The sequence below is a fragment of the Hemiscyllium ocellatum genome, chromosome 21 (assembly GCF_020745735.1).
Source record: "Hemiscyllium ocellatum isolate sHemOce1 chromosome 21, sHemOce1.pat.X.cur, whole genome shotgun sequence".
NCBI lineage: Eukaryota > Metazoa > Chordata > Chondrichthyes > Orectolobiformes > Hemiscylliidae > Hemiscyllium > Hemiscyllium ocellatum.
This window is the reverse complement of record NC_083421.1, coordinates 42,297,194-42,318,023: the sequence shown is the minus strand read 5'-3', so window position 1 is coordinate 42,318,023 and position 20,830 is coordinate 42,297,194. Positions and strand designations below refer to the sequence as shown.

General features: G+C 37.3%; 1 protein-coding gene across 4 annotated transcripts in view; it reads right to left on the bottom strand.

The window, feature by feature from the left end:
* rc3h2 (ring finger and CCCH-type domains 2) overlaps positions 1 to 20,830 on the bottom strand; it is a 113,723-nt gene that overhangs the window by 30,967 nt on the left and 61,926 nt on the right. For 3 of the 4 annotated variants that reach the window (XM_060841379.1, XM_060841381.1, XM_060841380.1), the window contains 9 exons: positions 18,994 to 19,194; positions 17,843 to 17,975; positions 16,220 to 16,338; positions 13,307 to 13,419; positions 12,131 to 12,436; positions 10,630 to 10,838; positions 9,162 to 9,592; positions 3,465 to 3,638; positions 1,815 to 1,976 (listed from right to left, as the gene is read on the bottom strand). In XM_060841379.1, coding sequence (XP_060697362.1) covers positions 1,815 to 1,976; positions 3,465 to 3,638; positions 9,162 to 9,592; positions 10,630 to 10,838; positions 12,131 to 12,436; positions 13,307 to 13,419; positions 16,220 to 16,338; positions 17,843 to 17,975; positions 18,994 to 19,194 — 1,848 coding nt within the window. The remainder of the gene's footprint in view (positions 1 to 1,814; positions 1,977 to 3,464; positions 3,639 to 9,161; positions 9,593 to 10,629; positions 10,839 to 12,130; positions 12,437 to 13,306; positions 13,420 to 16,219; positions 16,339 to 17,842; positions 17,976 to 18,993; positions 19,195 to 20,830) is intronic. The other variant, XM_060841382.1, reaches the window with a different exon arrangement.

The following is a 20,830-nucleotide window of genomic DNA, read 5'->3' as shown; positions in this document are numbered from 1 at the left end:
TGTGGGTCAGTGAGCCTGATGTCGGTGGTGGGCAAGTTAGAACATAGAACATAGAAAAATACAGCGCAGTACAGGCCCTTCGGCCCTCAATGTTGCGCCGACCAAAGTCTACCTAACCTACACTAGCCCAATAACCTCCATATGCTTATCCAATGCCCGCTTAAATGACCATAAAGAGGGAGAGTTCACCACTGCTACTGGCAGGGCATTCCATGAACTCACAACCCACTGAGTAAAGTTGTTGGACGGAATCCCGAGGGACAGGATTTACACATATTTGGAAAGGCAAGGACTGAGTAGAGCTATTCAACATGGCTGTGTGTGTGGGAAATCATGTCTCATGAACTTGATGGAGTGTTTTGAACAAGTAACAATGAGGATTGATGAGGGCAGAACAGTGGACGTGATCTATATGGACTTCAGTAAGGCATTCGACAAGATTGCCCATGGGAGATTGGTTAGTAAGGTTAGAATACAGGGAGAACTAGCCATTTGGATACAGAACTGGCTCAAAAGGTAGAAGACAAAGGATGGTGGTGGAGGGTTGTTTTCAGAATGGAGGCCTGTGACTAGTGGAGTGCCACAGGATAGGTGCTGAGTCCACTATTTTGTCATTTACATAAATGATTTGGATATGAACATGGGAGATATAGTTAGTAAGTTTACAGATGACACCAAAATTGGAAGTGTAGTAGACAGCAAAGGTTACATCAGATTACAACATGGTCTTGATCAATGGGATGAGGAGCAGATGGAGTTTAATTTAGATAAACGTGAGGAGCTGCATTTTGGGAAAGCAAATCTTAGCAGGACTTGTACACTTAACGGTAAGATCCTAGGGAGTGTTGCTGAACAAAGAGACCTTGGAGTGCAGGTTCATAGCTTCGTGAAAGTGGAGTCGCAGGTGGATAGGATAGTGAAGAAGGCATTTGGTATGCTTTCCTTTATTGGTCAGATTATTGAGTACAGCAGTTGGGAGGTCATGTTGCGGCTATACAGGTTGTTGGTTAGGCCCCTTTTGGAATATTGCATGCAATTCTCATCTCCTGCCTATCGGAAAGATGTTGTGAAACTTGAAAGGGTTCAGAAAAAATTTGCAAGGATGATGCCAGTGTTGGAAGATTTGAGCTCTAGGGAGAGGCTGAATAGGCTGGGGCTGCTTTCCCAAGAGCGTCAGAGGCTGAGAGGTGACCTCACAGAGATTTATAAAATCATGAGGGTCTCAGCTAGGATAAACAGATAAAGTCTTTTCCCTAGGGTGAGGGAAGTCCAGACTAGAGAACATAGGTTTAGGTGAGAGGGGAAAGATATAAAAGGGACCTCAAGAGCAACTTTTTCATGCAGAGGGTGTATGGAATGAGCTGCCAGAGGAAATAGTGGAGGCTGGTACAGTTGCAAACTTTAAAAGGCATCTGGATGGGTATATGAATAGGAAGGGTTTAGAGGAATATGGGCCAAGTGTTGGCAAATGGGACTAGCTTAGGTTGGGATATCTGGTCATTCTAACGTGCTACATTATTTTTCAAACCATACTAGAGGGGTATCCAAGCCTTTCCCCAACAAAACAAGGCAGTAGATCCAAAGCTGAAAGCACCATTTTCTTTTTCTCATTGCAAAAGTTTTCTTCATTTCTTGTCACACTACTGAACTGTTGCAATAATGCGATTAATAAGTTTATTACTACTTAAAATACCTTATTAACAATGCTAACGGAACCTTTTTAAAATGCAGCCATATACAATGTACAGCACAATATAAAACCCTTCAAAATTATGGGAAGTGAACACTTTTAAAAGGAGATCTGTGCGACTTACCATTACTTCAACACTGGTGGTTGCCATGATGTCTTTTGGATCAGATTCCATTGCACTAATGCAAGAGCTGATGGTCCCACAGGACCATGGAGAATAATGGGATATGTTATCATCTTCAAATTTAGTGCCCACACATAAATCACTTGTATTCTCAGAGAACTGCTGTAAGAAACAATGCGTATTACAATCAAAGCATTAAACTGAATATTTTAAATAAGAAGCTGTGACTTAATTGTATTTAATTAAGTGGACTCATGTCCACTGTTATTTTTAATGGTGGGACCATTCTGAATAAGTGAAATATTGGAACAGTGGTGGTGGTATGCAAGCGCGTATGTGGGATTCACAGAAAGATTTTCTGCAGTATTTGAATGATCAGCCTCTTTGTTACAAAGTGGTATCTTCCCAAAAACGTAAGATCATAATTAAAACATATCGTAGGCGTTACTACTTCTAACAGGTCAGAAATAAAAAAAGCTGATAAAGACAAATAATGAAACCTAGTCATTTGCTTAGGCAATAAAATCAAACAAATAGTAATGGATAAATTACAAGTTAATCAGAACAATGAATAGGACTATGATTGGTAAAATATTATCATTTAAAGAAAAAATTTTGTATTTTGAAATAATTTTTTTCTTGCACTTCCATAATATTTACAAATAGTGTTGAATAAATTTTGGCATGCTTTACATTTGACAGCCTGACTAAATATATGCAAGATACATTCCTAGAAAGATGAAAACTAAAATGAAAGTATTAAGAATCCAACCCCAGATTATACTCTAAGGTTGCAATAATCCTACTGATTCCAGTTGGAATTTTGTGAAAACAATTTTAACACTCAGCAACCAAAGAGAGTTTCAGCTATTACAAACATATTGGAAATTGTTAGTTGAAATTGGATTATGATATCTGTGGCCAAAATGCAATAAAGTATTTTGTTTTGGGAGACTTACACAATGCTTACTGTGTAACACATCTCTGATGAAATGCTAATTCTTGCTGTTTAACAAGAAGCTAGTTGCCAAAGAACTGACAGGATATAAAGAAGCCACATAATCAGTGCAATGAGAGGCAATGAAATAAGACTTGCATTATTCTGAAAAAGACAATTAACTAAGGGAAATCATGATGACAATTTTACCAGTAAGAGTATACAATAGGCATGGCATCTACAGAGACAGTACTACATAATACAATTTATTCTAAATTAACTTTTGGATATAAAGGAGGTTACCACTATACCTGAACGTGTTCTGCATACTTGTACACTTTCCAGAAGTTATTCAACTGGGATAAAGTCCAGAGACACAGGCTTAATTTTTTTCATCCTTTTCACCTCTGATATTTGGAAGACAACTGCAACACTTACACCATTGCCCTTAAGAATAGCTGCTTTAGCACAGACCGTACAATCAAAAGATCTAGACCATTTTGATACAATTCTGTCCTAGGCAACAACCTACTCTGAAGACAGTCAGGGACTTAAATTATGACATATGATATTTTTGCATAATTGTATGGATCTACAAAGTGAATACTTTCAAAGATTATTTAAAAGGCAATTATTGGCAATGCAAAAATAACCATTATATTCCACTTATAAAAAAATTGCAACAAGTTTAAATTCCACTTTAACTTGCATACCTCAGAGCTGAAGTCTACACTGAACAAGGGGGATGGAGGGTCAGAGGGCTGGGTGACTGTGGACAAAGCAGAAGAGACAAGAGGTGGTTTCGGGGTGGAATAGTGAGTCCACTGGTCTGGTTTCCGTCTCAGCAGGTCATCAAAGCCTGGTTGCTGCATTCGGCTGTATGCATCCTGCATAGAAAGCACAAATGGCAGTTGAACAAATAAATTCTTTACTCTATAATTCTAAACATTAGCTAATTAATGCTGGCTAGCTATACATATGCTTACTTTTGCATTTTCGATTAGAAATTGTAATGTTTAAATCCATATCCAAATAGAAGTATATAGCATTTTATTTCCTCTCTGAATGGCTCAATGGACAAATACAAATGTGGCATGATGTTGAGCGACAGAGGCCAAGGCAGCTTCAGGTTCGAAGACTGAGATCCCTTGCAGAAGTAATTGTTTTAATTCCATCAAGTGCCTCCAGAAAAGCAACTATAATTTGCTTCAGCAGATTGCTAGTTTATCCTACTCTATTGCTGTTACTTGGCTCATTAATTTGAGTTCTTCTATTCATGAATATTATTATACACTGCTGAAAATGTGTTGCTGGTCAAAGCACAGCAGGCTAGGCAGCATCTCAGGAATAGAGAATTCGACGTTTCGAGCATAAGCCCTTCATCATACACTACCTAATATAATTGTTCTGTGTTATGATTCTCCCAATATAGATTACAAAATAATGAGCTATATGCTTATACTGATGGAGATAAAGCTCAGTAAAGGATGTATTCATAAGCAACAAAGTAACTTCAATATAAAGAACACTATTAGTGAAATATTGCCAGGATTAGGATAACAGTGTACCTCTTGCCACTGGACTGAAACAGGAAGCTGGTGGTCGGAATGTTTTCAATGGCAACCTAGTGCCAACTGTGCCATTATGTGCATACAGTGCCACTGATACCAAAAGGAGTTCTCAGTGCCTTTTCTTTATGCAATCGTGAGATGAGGGCACCACTGGCTAGGCCAGCATTTACTGCTCAGCCCTATTTCCAAGACAGGTCAGAGTCAACCACAGGATTGGAATCACATATAGGCCAGACCAGGTAAGGGCAGTTTTCTTCCATAAAGGACATTAGTGAACCAGATGGGTTTTTACAACAATGGATTTATGGTCATTATTAGACTCTTAATTACAGATTTTATTTAAATGAATTCACCAAATTTCACTATCTGCCATGGCGGGATTTGAACTTGGATTGCCAGAACATTATTTGGGTCTCTGAATTAATAGTCTAGTGATAATACTACGAAGACCATCACCTTTCCTTATTCTGCTACACACTGCTGCACTCAATACTCCACTTTCCGCACTTGAGGAACCCACACTATCTTCTTCCATTCATCACATTGCTCAGCACATTGACTCACTACCTCCATGGCCACCTCACACCATCTCCTCTCACTTGCCAGTGAGTGTTTAGGAGCAGGGTGGATAAGTATTGGGAGTGGGGCAGTGAGCAAATCTCAAATCAGAACATTTCAATTGATTTAAAATATTTGGAAAAGAAAACTCACTGGCATCTCTAGCAGTGACCTCACAAGCACTACGACTGTAGGGGTGGAGAATGCAGTAAAGACAGCCATTAAAGTAGCTCAAACTAAAGACAGTTGTTGCAAACATATTTTGAGTTTATATATTGAGTACAATTTTTAGTTTTGGACTTGAAAGAATTAAAAAAACTTTGAGACTGGAAAACAGACCCAGAGTGATTGCAATTTACAGGATGACCTATGTTTATTCAATAAGGTCAAAGGTAAAAATGGGAAAATATTAAAACAATGGTCACACCTTTTCTGAGTTCCTTGGTGGAGGTTAGCGGTCTACAGCCATCTTCATAAGGGGTTCAAATTAATTCTTGTAATTTCCCAGATCAAAGAAAGGTTTAAAAGCAATAAACAAATAAGGAAAGATTGTAAAACATCAATTTACTTTTCATATCAAAGGAGATTTGAAGTTGGGGTTAAATGTGTTTATCTCTATCTAGAACATGCCACGCCTGCCACATTGTAATGGAATTAATCTATGCAAGGGACTCTTTTAGCAAATATTGCCTTGATGTAAAGGACAGTCATTCTTGCCCCACCTCTGGGATTCAACTTCTTTGGCCTTGTTTGAACCAAAATTGTAATGAGGTCAGGAGCAGAGTGGCCTACGCTGGAACCAAGCTGTTCCATTACAGCTTAGCAAATCTATGTAGAAGCAGTTGTCTGTGTCCCAGCAGCCAGAACAGGTAGCACAGATGTCATGAGGAATAAGCAGTTTCTGAATTATTCAGCAATAATTGCAACTAGGGTCCACGCTCAGAATAAAAAGCTCAAATTCATGTCGAAGTAAAATAGTCAGATCTGCCTGGTAAAGATAAAGGAACACATTGGTCAGGGAATCCTTGCAGAAAGAGCAAGTGAATGAGCTCTGGAAATTAAGTGCTAGGCTGGAAACTGAGGAGAATCAAAATGAACTTCAAAAGCCCAGTACCAGATTTTAATTTGTCCCCCAAAAAGTGAAGGAACATTCAAGATCCTTTAAAATACATGGAAACTCTTGGGTGGAATTCAAAACAGAACAGGAAGTAGTCTGTTGAATGTTTACGTTGAAAATCACCGATGTTTCCAAAACATCATGTTAGCAGCACTTGCTTTGTTTAACTCTTCTACAGTACAGTAATTGACAGGGCTAAGTGGTTCCACAGCCACAAACCAGATCAAAGTTTGGCAGGCCTACTATATCCATGTTGCGAATGGTGGTGGACAATCTAAAAACTACTGGATATTCTAATGTTCAATGATGTGGGAGTACAGCACATCAGAGCAAAATGATAAGGCACTAATCTTCACCCAGAAGTGCCCAATGGATGATCCATCCAACTTCCTCCAGAAGTTGCCAGCATTACACTGCCAGTCTTCAGCCAATTCGATTCACTTCACACAATACCATAAAATAGCTAGAGGCACCAAATACTGCAAAGGTGACATTCTGATAATAGTTTGTTCCAGAACTTACTGTGCCTCTAGCAGAACTGTTCCATAGTACAGCCACAACACTTGCTAGAAAATTGTCCAGGTGACCCCTCCACACAAAAGCAGGACAAACCAACCCAGCCAAATTACAGCTGCAGATGCATCCGTCCATGACAATGACCACTGCACACAGTCCTTGTGAAGACAAAGTCACACCTTCACAGAATACCTTACATTGTGATGTCCGACATTATCTCTATGCTAAATCAGACAGACTTCAAACAAATCTAGCAACTCAAGTCTGGGTATCCAACAGCAGCAGAGAAAAAAAATGTTCTCCACCACAATCTGAGGCTTTGATGACTCAGCATAGATGCATTCCACCATTACCATTAAGCCAGGAGATCAACTCTGATTCAATGAAAAGTGCATGCAAACTTGCTGGCAACAGGATCAGGCAGACCTAAAAATGAGAAATCAACCTAGTGAAACTACAAACAGGACTGCCTGCAAGTCAAACAGTTAAGCAGCAATGATAAGCAGAGCTAAACAATTTCACAACCATTTGATCAGATTCAAGCTCTGCAATACTTCCAGTTGTGAATGATGGATGACAATTAAACAACTGACTGGATAAATATAATCATCCTCAAATGATGGTGATCCCAGAACATTAATGCAAAATGATAAGACTAAAACAACAATAATCTTCAGCCACAAGTGGCAAGTGGATGACACCTCTCAGCTCACAGATGCCCAGCATCACAGATGGCAAGTTTTCAACCAATTGAAATCACTTCATATGATACAAAGAAACAACTGGGGGCAGTAGATACTGCGAACGCCGTGGGCCTGAAAACATTCTAGAAATTGTACTGAAGACATGCCCTCCAGAACTAGCCACTATCTTAGCCAAGCTGTTCCATTACAGCTACAATATTGGATCCACCTGACAATGTGGAAAACTGGCCAAGTATTTCCTGTACCCAAAAAGGAGGAAAAATCCAACCTGGCAAGTTTACGTACTCTTGATCATCAGTAAAATGATGGAAGGTGTCATAAACAGTGCTATCAAGCAACACTTACTTTGCAATAATCTGTGCTCTGATTGGTTTCTGCCAAGGCCACTCTGCTCTTGATCTCATTACAATTTTGGTTCAAAGGCGGCCAAAGAAGTTGAAAAGGCCACATTTGACAGATTGTAGCAACAAGGAACCCCAGCAAAACTATAGTCAATGAAAATCAAGTGAACAATTCTCTGTTGGTCACAGTCATACCTAGCATTTAAAAAAAGATGGTTTTGGTTGATGGACATCAATCATCTTAGTTCCTGGATATCTTTGCAGAAGTTCCGTGGGATAGTATTCTAGGCCCGACCATCTTCAACTGCTTCATTAATGACCCTCCCTCCACTCAAGGATCAGAGTGAAGATGTTCACTGATAACTGCAATGCCATTTGTGACTCTTCAGATACTGTCCAATGTCAATCTCCAAAATGTAGCAAGATCTAGACAGCATCCAGGATCAGGCTGACAAGTGGCGTATAAAATTTGTACCATGTAAATACCAGGAACCTACTATCTCCAACAAGAGATAATCTAATCATTGTTTCTTGACATTCAATGGCATTATCATCACTGAAACCCCACCATCAACATCCTAGGGTTGAACTCTCAGCAAACTGTGCAGCCATATAAATACTGTCACTGTAACAGACCAGGAATCCTGGAGCAACCAATTCAACTCTATTTTCCAAAACCTGTCATCATCTACAGGCAAACGTCAGGATCACGATGGAATACTCACCACTTGCCTGGATAAGTACAGCTCCAACAAACACTCAAGAAGCTTAACACCTCCAGGAGAAACCAGTCCATTTGTAAGGCACCACATACACAAAAATTCATTCCCTCTATCGCCTAGGATCAGTAAAGTAGTGTACAACATCTACAAGATGCACTGCAGAAATCAGTCAGGACCTTCCAAACCCACAACCACCGTTATCTAAAAGGACAAGGATGGCGGATACACAGGAACACCACTACACTTTTCAAGCCACTCACCATATTGATTTAGAAAACTCTCTCAATTCTTCAATTGCTGGGTCAAAATCCTGGAATTCCCTCCCCAACAGCATTGTGGGTCTACCCACACCAAATGGACAGCAGTAATTCAAGGTGGCAGCTCACCAGCAAGCGCTCAAGGGCAACTAGCGATAGGTAAAAAAATTCTGACACAAACAGCTGACAACCCAGGAATGAATTAAAGAAAAGTAAAGCACTTCATAGTGCTACAATTGCATTTTGGAGTGTCCTTATAATTACTTTTATAAATAAAGTTTCTATTAGGATAAACATGATCAAGTTTTGTTCAGCGGTGTCAAGTAATGAAATAACTGATTTAATATATTCTGATGACTTTTGTTGAGGGACAACTGCTAGTTAGAATCTTCTAGTACATATCTTTAACATTTCTGTTTGCGAGAGGAGATAAACATCTCATAAAATAAACACTGACATTAGTGTTTCAAATGGGAGGTGAACCACAACAATAATTCTAAAAAAAATCTTTATAATCCAAACTCTATTTCAAATAAATTTCTCATTGATAGGCAAGAAAGTGAACATTTAAATATACTGCAGCAAGTAACAGAGAAAGATCAATATTTCAATGTTTTACTTGACCTTCTGAATGCTGACACTTCTTTGTTCATTTGCTGGCTGCCCAGCCATGGAATAATATCCATCAAGCGAACTGTATCTTTCTCGTGGTGGTGGATGGTAGGCAGCTGAAGGCACCATATCCATTGGAGGTAAAGAATTACTCCGCACAACATCATCCCGTGGGTACATCTGCGGCCTCCACATGCGCCTGCTATCATAGACTGGTGTATACATTCCGGAATGCACTGCTGGGACTGAACCATACTGTTGCGGGGTTGCTGATGGGTAAGGAGACGAGGCTAGACGATCCCGAGGTGGATATGCATTGTAGTGGTCAGCGTATGGCACAGTGGGTGGGAGTGGGGATTCTGGCATACTGTTGGGCCGTACATAACGAGGAAGGCAAGGAGACACACCAGATGGTAGACCAGGATGTGGAGGATAATACCCTCCTGCATTAAAAATATCAGAGAAAAAGTTAACTAAATTGAGTAACTAATCTGAAATGAAAACAAAATATTATGCTAAATATATAAAAGAGAGCCCAGCTTGAAAAGACAAAATTAAATTAAAAATTAGACAGACCAATTCTTTCAAACTGTCATATAGAACATTGATTAGATTGGATGTTCTCTCCAATATCATGCTATATATTTACAAAATTTATATAATTTCTTTAACATAATTAATGTTCAAATGATATTAAAGGAGCACTGTAAAAATAGATATACCACACAAGATAATGGGCCAAGATATTCCACTTTGTGGAACACCTCTGTTCAGTTACTAAGAATGATAATGACTTTCTAAACATTTCCCATTTCAATATATGAACTTGTTCTCATGCTCACATTTCTGTCCAGTGTTTGCCATGGTGTTCCAGCAAAGCTGAATACAAGCCACAGAACTGGACCTATTGTCTGCTTTATAGCCTTCTGCATGCAACAACTTCAGACTATGAGTTCTGTCCTCCATTTCAATGACTGCATTTCTGATTGGAATATCTAGCAATTAGATCAGAAGAAGACAAGCTTGGTCGAAGAGGAAATATCAAGTAACAGCTTAAAAGGAGGAAAACCAGGTAGTGAAGTGGAGGGGTGTAAGATGGTATTCCAGAGTTTAGAATCTAGGCAAAATAAGATTCAGCCACAAATTATGTAATAATAATAAAAAAAAGAGATGCTCAAGAGGCCAAAATTAGAGCGCAGATTTGTGAAGCTTGAGGACACTAGAGATGGGGAGTGAACATGGATACAAAGAGTAATTTTGTTAAACAAGAGAAAAGTTGCAAAAATAACCTTCGATATCATGACTTTATGGAAAATCTGCCTAAATATATGAAGCAGAGGTAGATTAACAGCTGGAAGAAGGCAGCAAGACTATGGGATCAGTTTCAGAATGCACCAAGAATCTCCACAGATTAGATGTGTTGAATTGTTTCTTCTCTTAACATAAAATTTTATTGCTTATCATTCTAGCAGTGACTTACCTGGCTGATGATAAGCAGTCAGTTCATAGGAAACTGGCGTCCTGGGGTCCTGATAATACAAGTCAGGTTGCTGGGATGGGTATACTGATACCCTTGACACAGATTTTGAGGATGGTAGTGAAGTTGCATCTGACCCAATATGTGATGATACGACAGCTGGGGTAGCGAGCACCTGGTTGAGAATGGTCTTGGGAGGGGAGCCAACTTTACTGGAAAAATAAATGTACAGTCTGATAGCAAAACATTATTTCAATTAGCTGGCCCAGAAAATATGGTTTGTATACATTTTGCAAACTTAGTGCTAAGAGTATATTTTACAAATTTCTTCTTTACACATTGTGATCCCATGGAGATTATTTTAAAACAGAACAGGGAGTTTTTCTAGTCAAAATGGAAGATGATATAAATGAAGATCCCCAACATAAACGCCAATGGAAAATTATTAAAAATATTCCTAAAAAATCATTTTTAAATAAGATTTGGAACAATTAAGAACCAAGGACAATTCAGCTTTTCAAGCCACAAGTATTTTCTCCTGAAAGGAGTCAAATATATAAAAGGAAATAAAAAGAGTTGCGTTGGCTTCAATACAACATTAATGAGTCCAGTTACTTTCTTAGGAATATAACCCAAATGCATTGTATGCATTAGTGAGCTAAAATCTCATAACACTCATGGCAAAAAAAACCAAATTGACAATGCATCCACAATCTCTCCAATAAAAAAAACTGACTGTATACCACTTTTGTCCCTTTATGGCTCTCTAGGGAATCTATAGAGACTAAGGATGAATTATTTTCATTTGAATGATTTCAGGAAGAATAAAATCAAAATTTCAGAACTGTCTAATACTCAAAGTATGTACTGAAATGTTAAATAAATTTCTCCTCCTTGGAATGGTCAAACTGCTAAGCATTTAAACGTTGTTCCCGGTCACAAAAAAACAACCTTTCAATATGACATTAATATGACATGCCATGGTCTGCAACTTAAAGTAACATGAATCTACTAAATATATTCACATTGGATATTATAATCTCAGTATATCAAAAGATTAGCTGCAATCCATCTTGAAGAAAATACATTTTCATGAGATAATATTTGGAAATGCTACAGAATATCTTTATAAACTAATTTTAGTACTGCATTATACTCCCATGAACAAACATGACAACATCTGGAACTGAATCTCTCAGAAAATATGACTATAAATATTCTACATCACGTTTGTGCCAAACTAGTAGGACAAGACAACATCTGATTGTATGAGATTGGTTGGAAGAGTGTGGTCTGAAGACTGCATGAACCAACTAGAAGGGGATGCTTGTTCTGCAAAACAGTATTTAATATGTACCAATCTGGAAGCCTTAAACACAGCTGCTTAACGGGCTTGTCAATTTGTGACATTTGATTTATCATAGTAGATGACAAAACTAATTAGAAGAAGGTGTAGAACAACAACATTGTAGGCAAGTGAAATTTTACAGAAGATGTATCTTACTTTTCTGGTGGTGAACCAGACAATGATCCAGATGTACTTAGGCAGTTTTGTCCAATTTTCTTAGCGTTTTCTAAAGCAGCTGAGGTATCTGCACAGCGGGGTATTAGTTGTGGAGTACTTTCTGGACTAATTATCCCATTTGGCGTCTGCACCATTTTCACAGTGGTTTCAGTGGATCCTGTCATAGAAACTACATTCCCTGCAGATGTTGTGATTATGTTAGTGATTCCAACTTTGTTCTGAAGAGCTTGGGACAGAGGGAAGGGCCTGACAGTAGAATTAATCTTCTTATTCCGCATCCGATATCTGTTATCAAGGATACAAATATCTATTTTTACGTGATATAACCAATAACAGTAGAACTCATGGTAAAGACCAGCTATGTTAAATGATCACTTGGTTTAAAAAAAATAGACAAAGCTCTCAATCTGATTGCGTATACTGCATACACAGCAAAATGTGAACTGTAAAATAATTTACAAAAATTAATAAAGTCAGAAAATGCTAGAAATGCTCAGGAAGGGAGCTTGGACACGGAGTGAAAACAAGTTTCATATCTGTAATCTTGCATAATTCAAAAGTATTAAACAAGTATAAAATTGCATGATATTATTCTGAAATAAAAGGCCAACAAGTTGAGATTGATAATGCCATCTCTGAATGTTGCAACTACGCAAAATTGATTACTTAAATTTTATCATATTTTTGCAACCACCTCAATATAAGTGCATGGACTGCTACTTTTGTTTTATTAATATTTTTAATAAGGTTTAAAAATTATGCAAAAGCATATGACAAAATAAGACTTCATTCGTGTGTCACAGCTCATACTTCATTCAGAACGGCAGCATCAATAAAGTTCCTAATTTCCCTCAGAGTTGACAAAACAGCAGCTAGTGCAGCAAGTGTATATACCCATCAGACAGTGTGCTGTACTTTAAGTGGAAGAATTGCATCTTTGAATAATAATAAAGCCAATTTAGAATTCAATTTAAAAGTACTTGATATGTTATGCCAAAAAGTGTTACATTTCACAGCATTAACATTATTCATGAATGAGGACATTTTTGTCACTGAATCTGGAGAATGAGGTCAGTGACACAAAATAGACTTGTTTTCCACAATGAATGATAAAAAGGTATAAATTGAATGAAACAATTCAAAGAACATATATACTTTTCCAACTCTTCTTGGGAGTGGGCAAAGGTACAGTTAGCTCCACGAGGACAACCTCCTTGTTGTCGAAGATCTCGGCACATGCTGGTTTTATATTTGCTGTTTGGCTGTGGCTGAAAGTAATAATGAATATTATGAATATGACTGAGCACATTCGATTTTTGAAATGCCTTCAAAAATTACAATAAATCATTATCAATGGCAATGAATTATTTCTAGCTCGATAGTGATCACTTTGTATTACAAATAATCAGTTAATATAGAACTTCAGTTTTGCTAAGAAAAAGACAATTTTGTTGAAGCTTTTAGACTCAATTGTTGTTTAGAACAATTCACAAGACATATTAAAGTAAAAGGAAAATAAATGTTTATACAACTCCAGAATAAAGTCTACCTAATGCCAGGGAGAATATGTGAGAGATAATGAAGATTAACAGTTAATTGCCAAGTTTTGCTTAAATTTTAAACCAGGCAGTTTGATTCTGATTGGCAAAGGCATGCCCTAAGAAACAAACCAGAGAAAGGCTGCCATCTATTTTGTTGAGTTGAAATAGCGCAGTGTGTCTACATGCTTTTTATGTTTGCAAAGACTAGGGCCCTGTGCATTAATATCTATAATGTAGTAGAAACTGTGAGCTTGATTGACAATCCCAAACTGGTTGTCAGCATTACTATTTGCATGGTCAGAATTACTTATCAAGTGTTATCCAATTCCAGAATCACATCCAATGTTGGATTTAGAGTTTTGCAAGAACGAAATTCAGAAGTTACTGGAGAAACAAGTTACTGCAGGTCTGGCAGCATCTATGAAGAGAAAATATAGAGTTAATGTTTTGAGTCCATTGATCCTTCTTCAGAACTGTTCTGAAGAATAGTCAAAGGATGTAAAAAGTACTTATTCTCTCCACAGATTCTGCCAAATCTATTGGAGTTTCTTCAGCAACTTCTTTTTTGTTTCATTCAGATCTCAGCATCTGCAGTAGTTTGCTTAGAGAGTTTTGCAAATATATAATTTCGGATATAATCAGAATCTGGTTTGATGCAAACAACCAAAAGGAACATTGCATTTGAAACTATCAACCAGTCACTGGAATGTATAGCTCGCAGACCTTAGTATCACGTTGGCTTTGAAATTCATATACCATGGGCCGAAGGGCTTGTTTCCACACTGTGAGTAATCTAGTCTAATGTTACTCATTTGGAGGAGCGACAGAAAGAACATCTTTCAGGTTTGACAGCAAAATAGCATTGGGAAACAGCAGCATCATCTGTTGCACAAAGGTTTAAGATATTTTACATTTGAAGGTAATCTACAAACTGAGTATTTCTCAGAACAAAAGCGATGACCTGAGATGCAATCATGAGTTTGCATAACATACAGCAAGAAAGCTGATCAGGGTAGCCATTATCCCACAGAATGGTTTTGATGTGCCCTATTTCAACATCAAGCTTGCATGGTGAATAAGGCTTGGGCCATATTTTCTGATCATGTCAATGTTGTAGCACATGGAACTACAGGAATCCCAAAACATTTTACAAGGTTTGCATTATGTAGTTGTAGACAACCCTCAGTTAATTTTTCAACTAAGATGTCAAGGAAAGGGAGCTCATTTGACTGCTCCATTTCAATGGTCAATTTGAATTCAAGATGGAGCCAGTTAGGACTTTAGGAATTTTGTACATGTAGACGTAGATTAAAATATAGCAAATGCATCATCTGCACATCGGCAAGATGCAAGGGGTCGGAGGTTGGGGGTCATTCCACTGAAGAGACTTTTCTCATGGTACCCAACAAAGAGTTTTGCTAGAGATGGGCTTGGTAAGAGTCCCATAACAATATCACATCTGGGCATAGATGCTGACGTTAGGAAAAAACTCAATTGATCAAATTTGAGTTCATAAGGTCAATAAATACAGATTAATAAATGGTGGAGGGCCTAACATAGAGCTGCAGCACAAATGCCCATTGCTTCCTTGAGTGGTGCAATGATGTAAAAAGATGAACAATTCAAATGAACATATGGACAGTAAATTGCCAGCAACTGGAAAGACCTGTACGGCATGCATAAGTGTGAAGGGATCTGTGAAAAATCTGCTTAAAAGTGATTGCAGCAATTTGCACAACTATATGGCCAGTTCATGTGCTGAACAACGTTTGCTAAATAATGAATTACAATGAATTACACTGACGACTAATTTAGGATTGTCTGTTGGGCTTACATGTAGCACATTTTTTGCATACTGGAATACACATACACAGATAGAAAGAACAGGTACCCAAACTGCAATTGCTTCAACTCAATAATTAAGGCATTCTCTTGTTCATTTTTCAGGGTAATACTTTGGCTAATCAAGATGTGGAGGAGCTGGTGTTGGACTGGGGTGGACAAAGTGAAAAAAAATCACAAACATCAGGTTATAATCCAACAGGTATATTTGGAAGTACTGGCTTTCAGAGTGCTTTTGCTATAAATTCTGTGTCTTATGGTCCTGCTCCACAACAACCTGATTTAGCTAATCACAGTCAACTTGTCTGGTTTAACATTTAAGCAAAGTTTGGCAGTTAGCTGTCAAAACGTAGTGTATTCTAGAGTAGAGCCTTTCCCACAGTTCGCTTGCCAAGCAATCAGCATTATCCTCAAAATATCATTTTCTGTTCTTGATATTTCTTGCATGAATTTTCTCATGAGGCAAAATGAAAAGCTTCAACAAATAATCAAATACTTTAAAATGCTTGCTGTGAAGTGATTCAAAGCAAAATATAATTCTGTTTATGTCTTTAAACTTACTTTGAAGGGTTAATTTTCATCACAACTAGATCCAGTTCCACTTACATTATGTCAACACATTTTTTTAAAAAACTACAGCTGCAGAGATGCCATTTTAAAAAAAGTCACAGAACAGAAGTATTACTTGTGGTGCTTCATGGCCTTTTTTACTGAAGTTCTGGATGAAATCCACAAGTCCGTGTACTACAGTCCTTACAGCTACCATTGCATTCTCTAGTTGCTCCCATGTTGGAGGTGCTGCATCTTAAAGACAAAGACACAAAACACGTTTTCCTGCAACATGCAAAACAATGTATATAATCTATTAAAGATTAATCAGTTGTGCTGAAGAAGTGTTAACTCTTGTTTTTAATCTCTTTGACCATGGAAAAGTTCAAAAACATATTTTCTGGCATTTTTGTGGCACCTCATCCAAATGGCATAATTCTGGAAGGTGACTATTTTGACTATTCATTGCAGAATTATCATCAATCCTGTTTTACTCTTAGTGCACATCCAACCGGGAGAAGCTATTCGAATAATGATCAAGAATCAAAACGCATCCTGGGCAAATGCCAATTTTAGAATCTTTATTGCTGCTCTGGCAGAACTCAGCTAACACAAAGGACCAAGAATCAATTATAGCATATTGTGGGCAGACTGGACCACAGCCATATTGTACAGTGCTCCTTCAAACTGAGCCAGTTATTCAATTTCTATTGTAACAAACGTGTTCTAAAGTGATAAAGTCAGTAAAGACAAAATACAAAATACCAACCCATTAAAATAGTAATGTGCAGTTTATGAAGTTAGAACAAGCAATGTAAAACACTAGGCAATGGCTTAAAAACACAATGTTATGACACAGCAGTGAACCCCTCTGCTAATTAAACCAAATACAGAAAAGCTCACCACGCTTCGCAATCTGTTAAAGTACGAGTGACAGAGAGCTATCCAAGTTCCACGACTTAAAGAATAGAATTTTAATTTAATTTTCTTTAACTCTAAAAGAGAACATTAAACAATTATTTACAACTACTAAGCCTCCTTTCTCAAAGATTTGTCATCTATCTCCGACTCTATAACAATACACTGATCCTATAAAGCCCCTATTAAATTTCCATCACATCAATTTTCAAAACCAGACTGCAGTTGTCCTCTTTAGGTGATGATTCTCCTCTGTTTGTAGATCTCCCTGGGTTGTCTTTGGTCTTCTGTTGCACAGATTTTTCATATGAAAGGAAGGTACCCTTCAGAGAGAGGATTTGCGGACATTCTATATGACAATGGCAGGTGGTGCTCTTTTTCTGGCTAACTGTCCAAAATACCTACTTTTTAATACCTCAAAACATTGGATTGTCTCATTGGTTCAATGTTGTCAAAACAGTAAAATTTGATTGGGTTTTAGTATTTTGGGGCATAATGTAAACTGATTGGTTAAATCAAATGGCTGTGAAAACAGCAACCAAGTTCAAGTACTTATTTCACAGCCAAAGTTACATACTTTCAGTTTTCCAGTAAATGCTGAGACTGCTGTCAATCACGACAGGTGCCTATATTCACTCTCTCTTAAAAGGTACAGTACACACCTCCAACTTCACAGCAGTAGTGCCACAGCTGCAATATCACTGGTAATGATTTATTTCTTCCAGGAAAGTAACTAACTCTAAAATATCGGGATAAAATCAAGGGATAAATATACGTATAGTGTACTTTCTTTGAAATTCAATGTTCTTCTAGATTAGAAAGGTTACAAATTCATACATACCTGGGTTAGGATCAATATTAGCCAGAAGTTCAAGATGGGATCGGAGTCGGTTCAGATTAGCTGGATCTGTTGTCCGTTGTAGGACAATAGTCAATTCCTGTACACTCTTTGCAAAAGATTCTGGGGATTGGAGCTTGATACAAGGAAATAAGGGTAAAGAATGGCTTAAAATAAACTATTAAAATATGACTTCAGTAACTTATAAACAAAATATTCAATTACACAATTAACTTTATAGCAAAGATTTATTAGAAACTGTACTGCTAGTTTAACCATTACTAACAAGTTCATTCAAAAGTCTGACATGAAATTTCAAGTATGTCAAAAGTTTAAAGCTCAAGAAGTGTCTGCAGCTGCACACCAAAACTGTAAAATGACAGACTACATTAATTCTAAATTGGTTAGTTTCCTTCAGGTTAGCCAGAATGACAACATATACCATACAGGGACTGCATGCAACACATGCCTTTGCAGCTCTGTGAATATTAATAAAATTATTTTGAGTAACATTTCTGACTCTATTGAAATATCATGCAAGTGATGATTAAGGTAGAAGGGTTTTTCTCTATTTTCAGCCATTATTGCAATTATATATTCACATCTTTGATGATATGTAAATGACTTGTTCTAAGCATTTTCTGAAAAATGATTTATCACTCAATGCATTTCAACAGGAACATTGAATCTCTGTTCTTGCTCAGGCTGAACTACTAAGAAATCAAGAATTTAAAGCCAAACTATGCAGTCAATACCTATCAATGGATACAAAGGCCACTTGGGGGCACTTATTTACTACTATACCATATTGGGCATGGAGTTATTATAGGAGCATGATAGTCAAGGTTGAAAGCAACATTGAAAATGCTGACCAGTTAATAATAAGCAGTTATTAATAAATCTGATATACAAAAATTTAAATACTTTATAAATGACATCAAACTATTTTGTAATGAAATAATGTAAGATTTATGGTAGGAATTAATTAATTCTGCCTTTAACTAACATTCTTTTCACAAACTAAATATTTTTCACATGTTAAAATGGCTAAACAATGTTTGTGTAAATATGTTCTGAGCTGAAGTCGCATTGCAACGTGAACATTTCACTGGGGGAAAAAAAAGCATAATTTACAAGTTTTCTACAACAACTACCTTATCAATGATAGACTGCATATGTGATTTATGTGCCAAATCTCCATACAAAAGAGAAGACCATTGCTCAGGGGAAATTCGAAGTCCAGCCTCCATGGCAATATGAACAATCTGTGCATCATGCTCCCTGCGCAAAGCTTCATAAGTACGAAACTCTTCTTTCAGTTGCATCAGAGAAGAGTCTTCATCCCTTTTAGTAACCTACAGAGAAACATTCCACAGTAAGAAAGAAAACCATAGAAAAATTTAATAGCACAGAAGATAGATCAGTAAACGAGCTTAGTTATTGTTCTTTCATCACTCAGTGCTGAGTCAACTATGTTTACAGCCAATCTAAATTACTGCATTTAGGAAAAACACATTGCCCTCAAAGGAGATGCAGTTTTGAAAGGGCTAGATCATCTAAAATAGCAAGTCAAATTGAACAGACTACACTAGTATTCATTTAAATACAGAAAGGAGGGTGTGAATGTTGCAATCAAGATTTGTAGAATATGTATTTGATGACAAGAGACAAAGAGACAAAGAGACAGTCCAGAACAAGAACAAAAATAAAACTTAAGACAGTAAAACACATAGCTACAGAGAGGACAAATGCGCAAGCTATGATTTTCCAAAATTTCTTAGACTTGAGTCCCATCACATTGGAAGCTGATTTCCTATAAGAAAGGAGAGAAAGACAAAACCATAGGGAACCACAGGATAGTTAAACTGAGAGTCATTGGAAAAATGCTGGTATCTATTCAATAATAAACCATAAATGTGCTTCAAGTATAGTTGATTTGAACAAGTAAACATGATCTTACAAAAGGCAATCTTGCTCAACAAATTGTGATGTTACATAAGGGTATATAGACTTAGGAATTTTAGATTAACATTCAGAGAGGATTGGTTAACATGAAGCAGAGAGCAGGAAGTTCGTTGACTGTGACTAGTGGAGGCCCTCAAGAGTCAATGTTGTAGATTTAGCAATTTATCTATATTATTGATTCAGAGGAACAAGCTTGCTGATGATACAAAACTAAGTGGAAAGGCAAGCTGGGAAAGTACAGACACCAAAGAGAGATAGATAGGCTAAGTAAGCATGCAACAGCGTGATAGATGGTGCAAATCAGAGGAGTGTCAAGCTGTTCTCTTTTGTTGCAAGAACAGAAAAGCAGAATAAATTTGAAAAGGTAATGAAACTCAAACGCTCACATTCTGATAGACTTGGATGTGCTCATTCAAGGAACGCGTAAAGTTAGCATACATGTACAGCAGACAATTAGAAAGGGCTGTAGGCCTTTATGCAAAAAAAAAATTAGAATACAGAAATTGTTGAGCAAAAATTGTACAGGGCTTCATGCAAAGTTTCACTAGTTTAGTTATTCACATTTAAGAACGGACACCCCTGTACTGCAGATGGTATAGCAAGTTCACAGAATTTGCAACTGAATGAGGGGACTGTCCTTTGAAAAGAAGCTGAGCAAATATTCTCTGGATTTAGAAAAGAGAGACAATCTTATTGAAATATAAACAAATGCTGAAGAGGCGTGTTTCTGCTGACTGGAGAATCCAAAACACCAGCATAAACTCAGGATAACAAGACAACCAATTAAAACAAGTTTAGCAGAAATAATTTCATTCAAACCTTATGAATGAAGGTGGTTGTGGATATATTATCACAGAAGTAGATGGATTTTTGATATCTCAGAGACGATGGATACAAGGAGCAGGAAAGAAAGTGCAGGTGAAGCCCAAAGTCAGCAATAATCATCTTGAATGGTCAAGAACACAACAGATAGTATGGTTTACTTCTGCTCCAATTTCTTGCATAAAGCAAAGCCATTAACGGGCA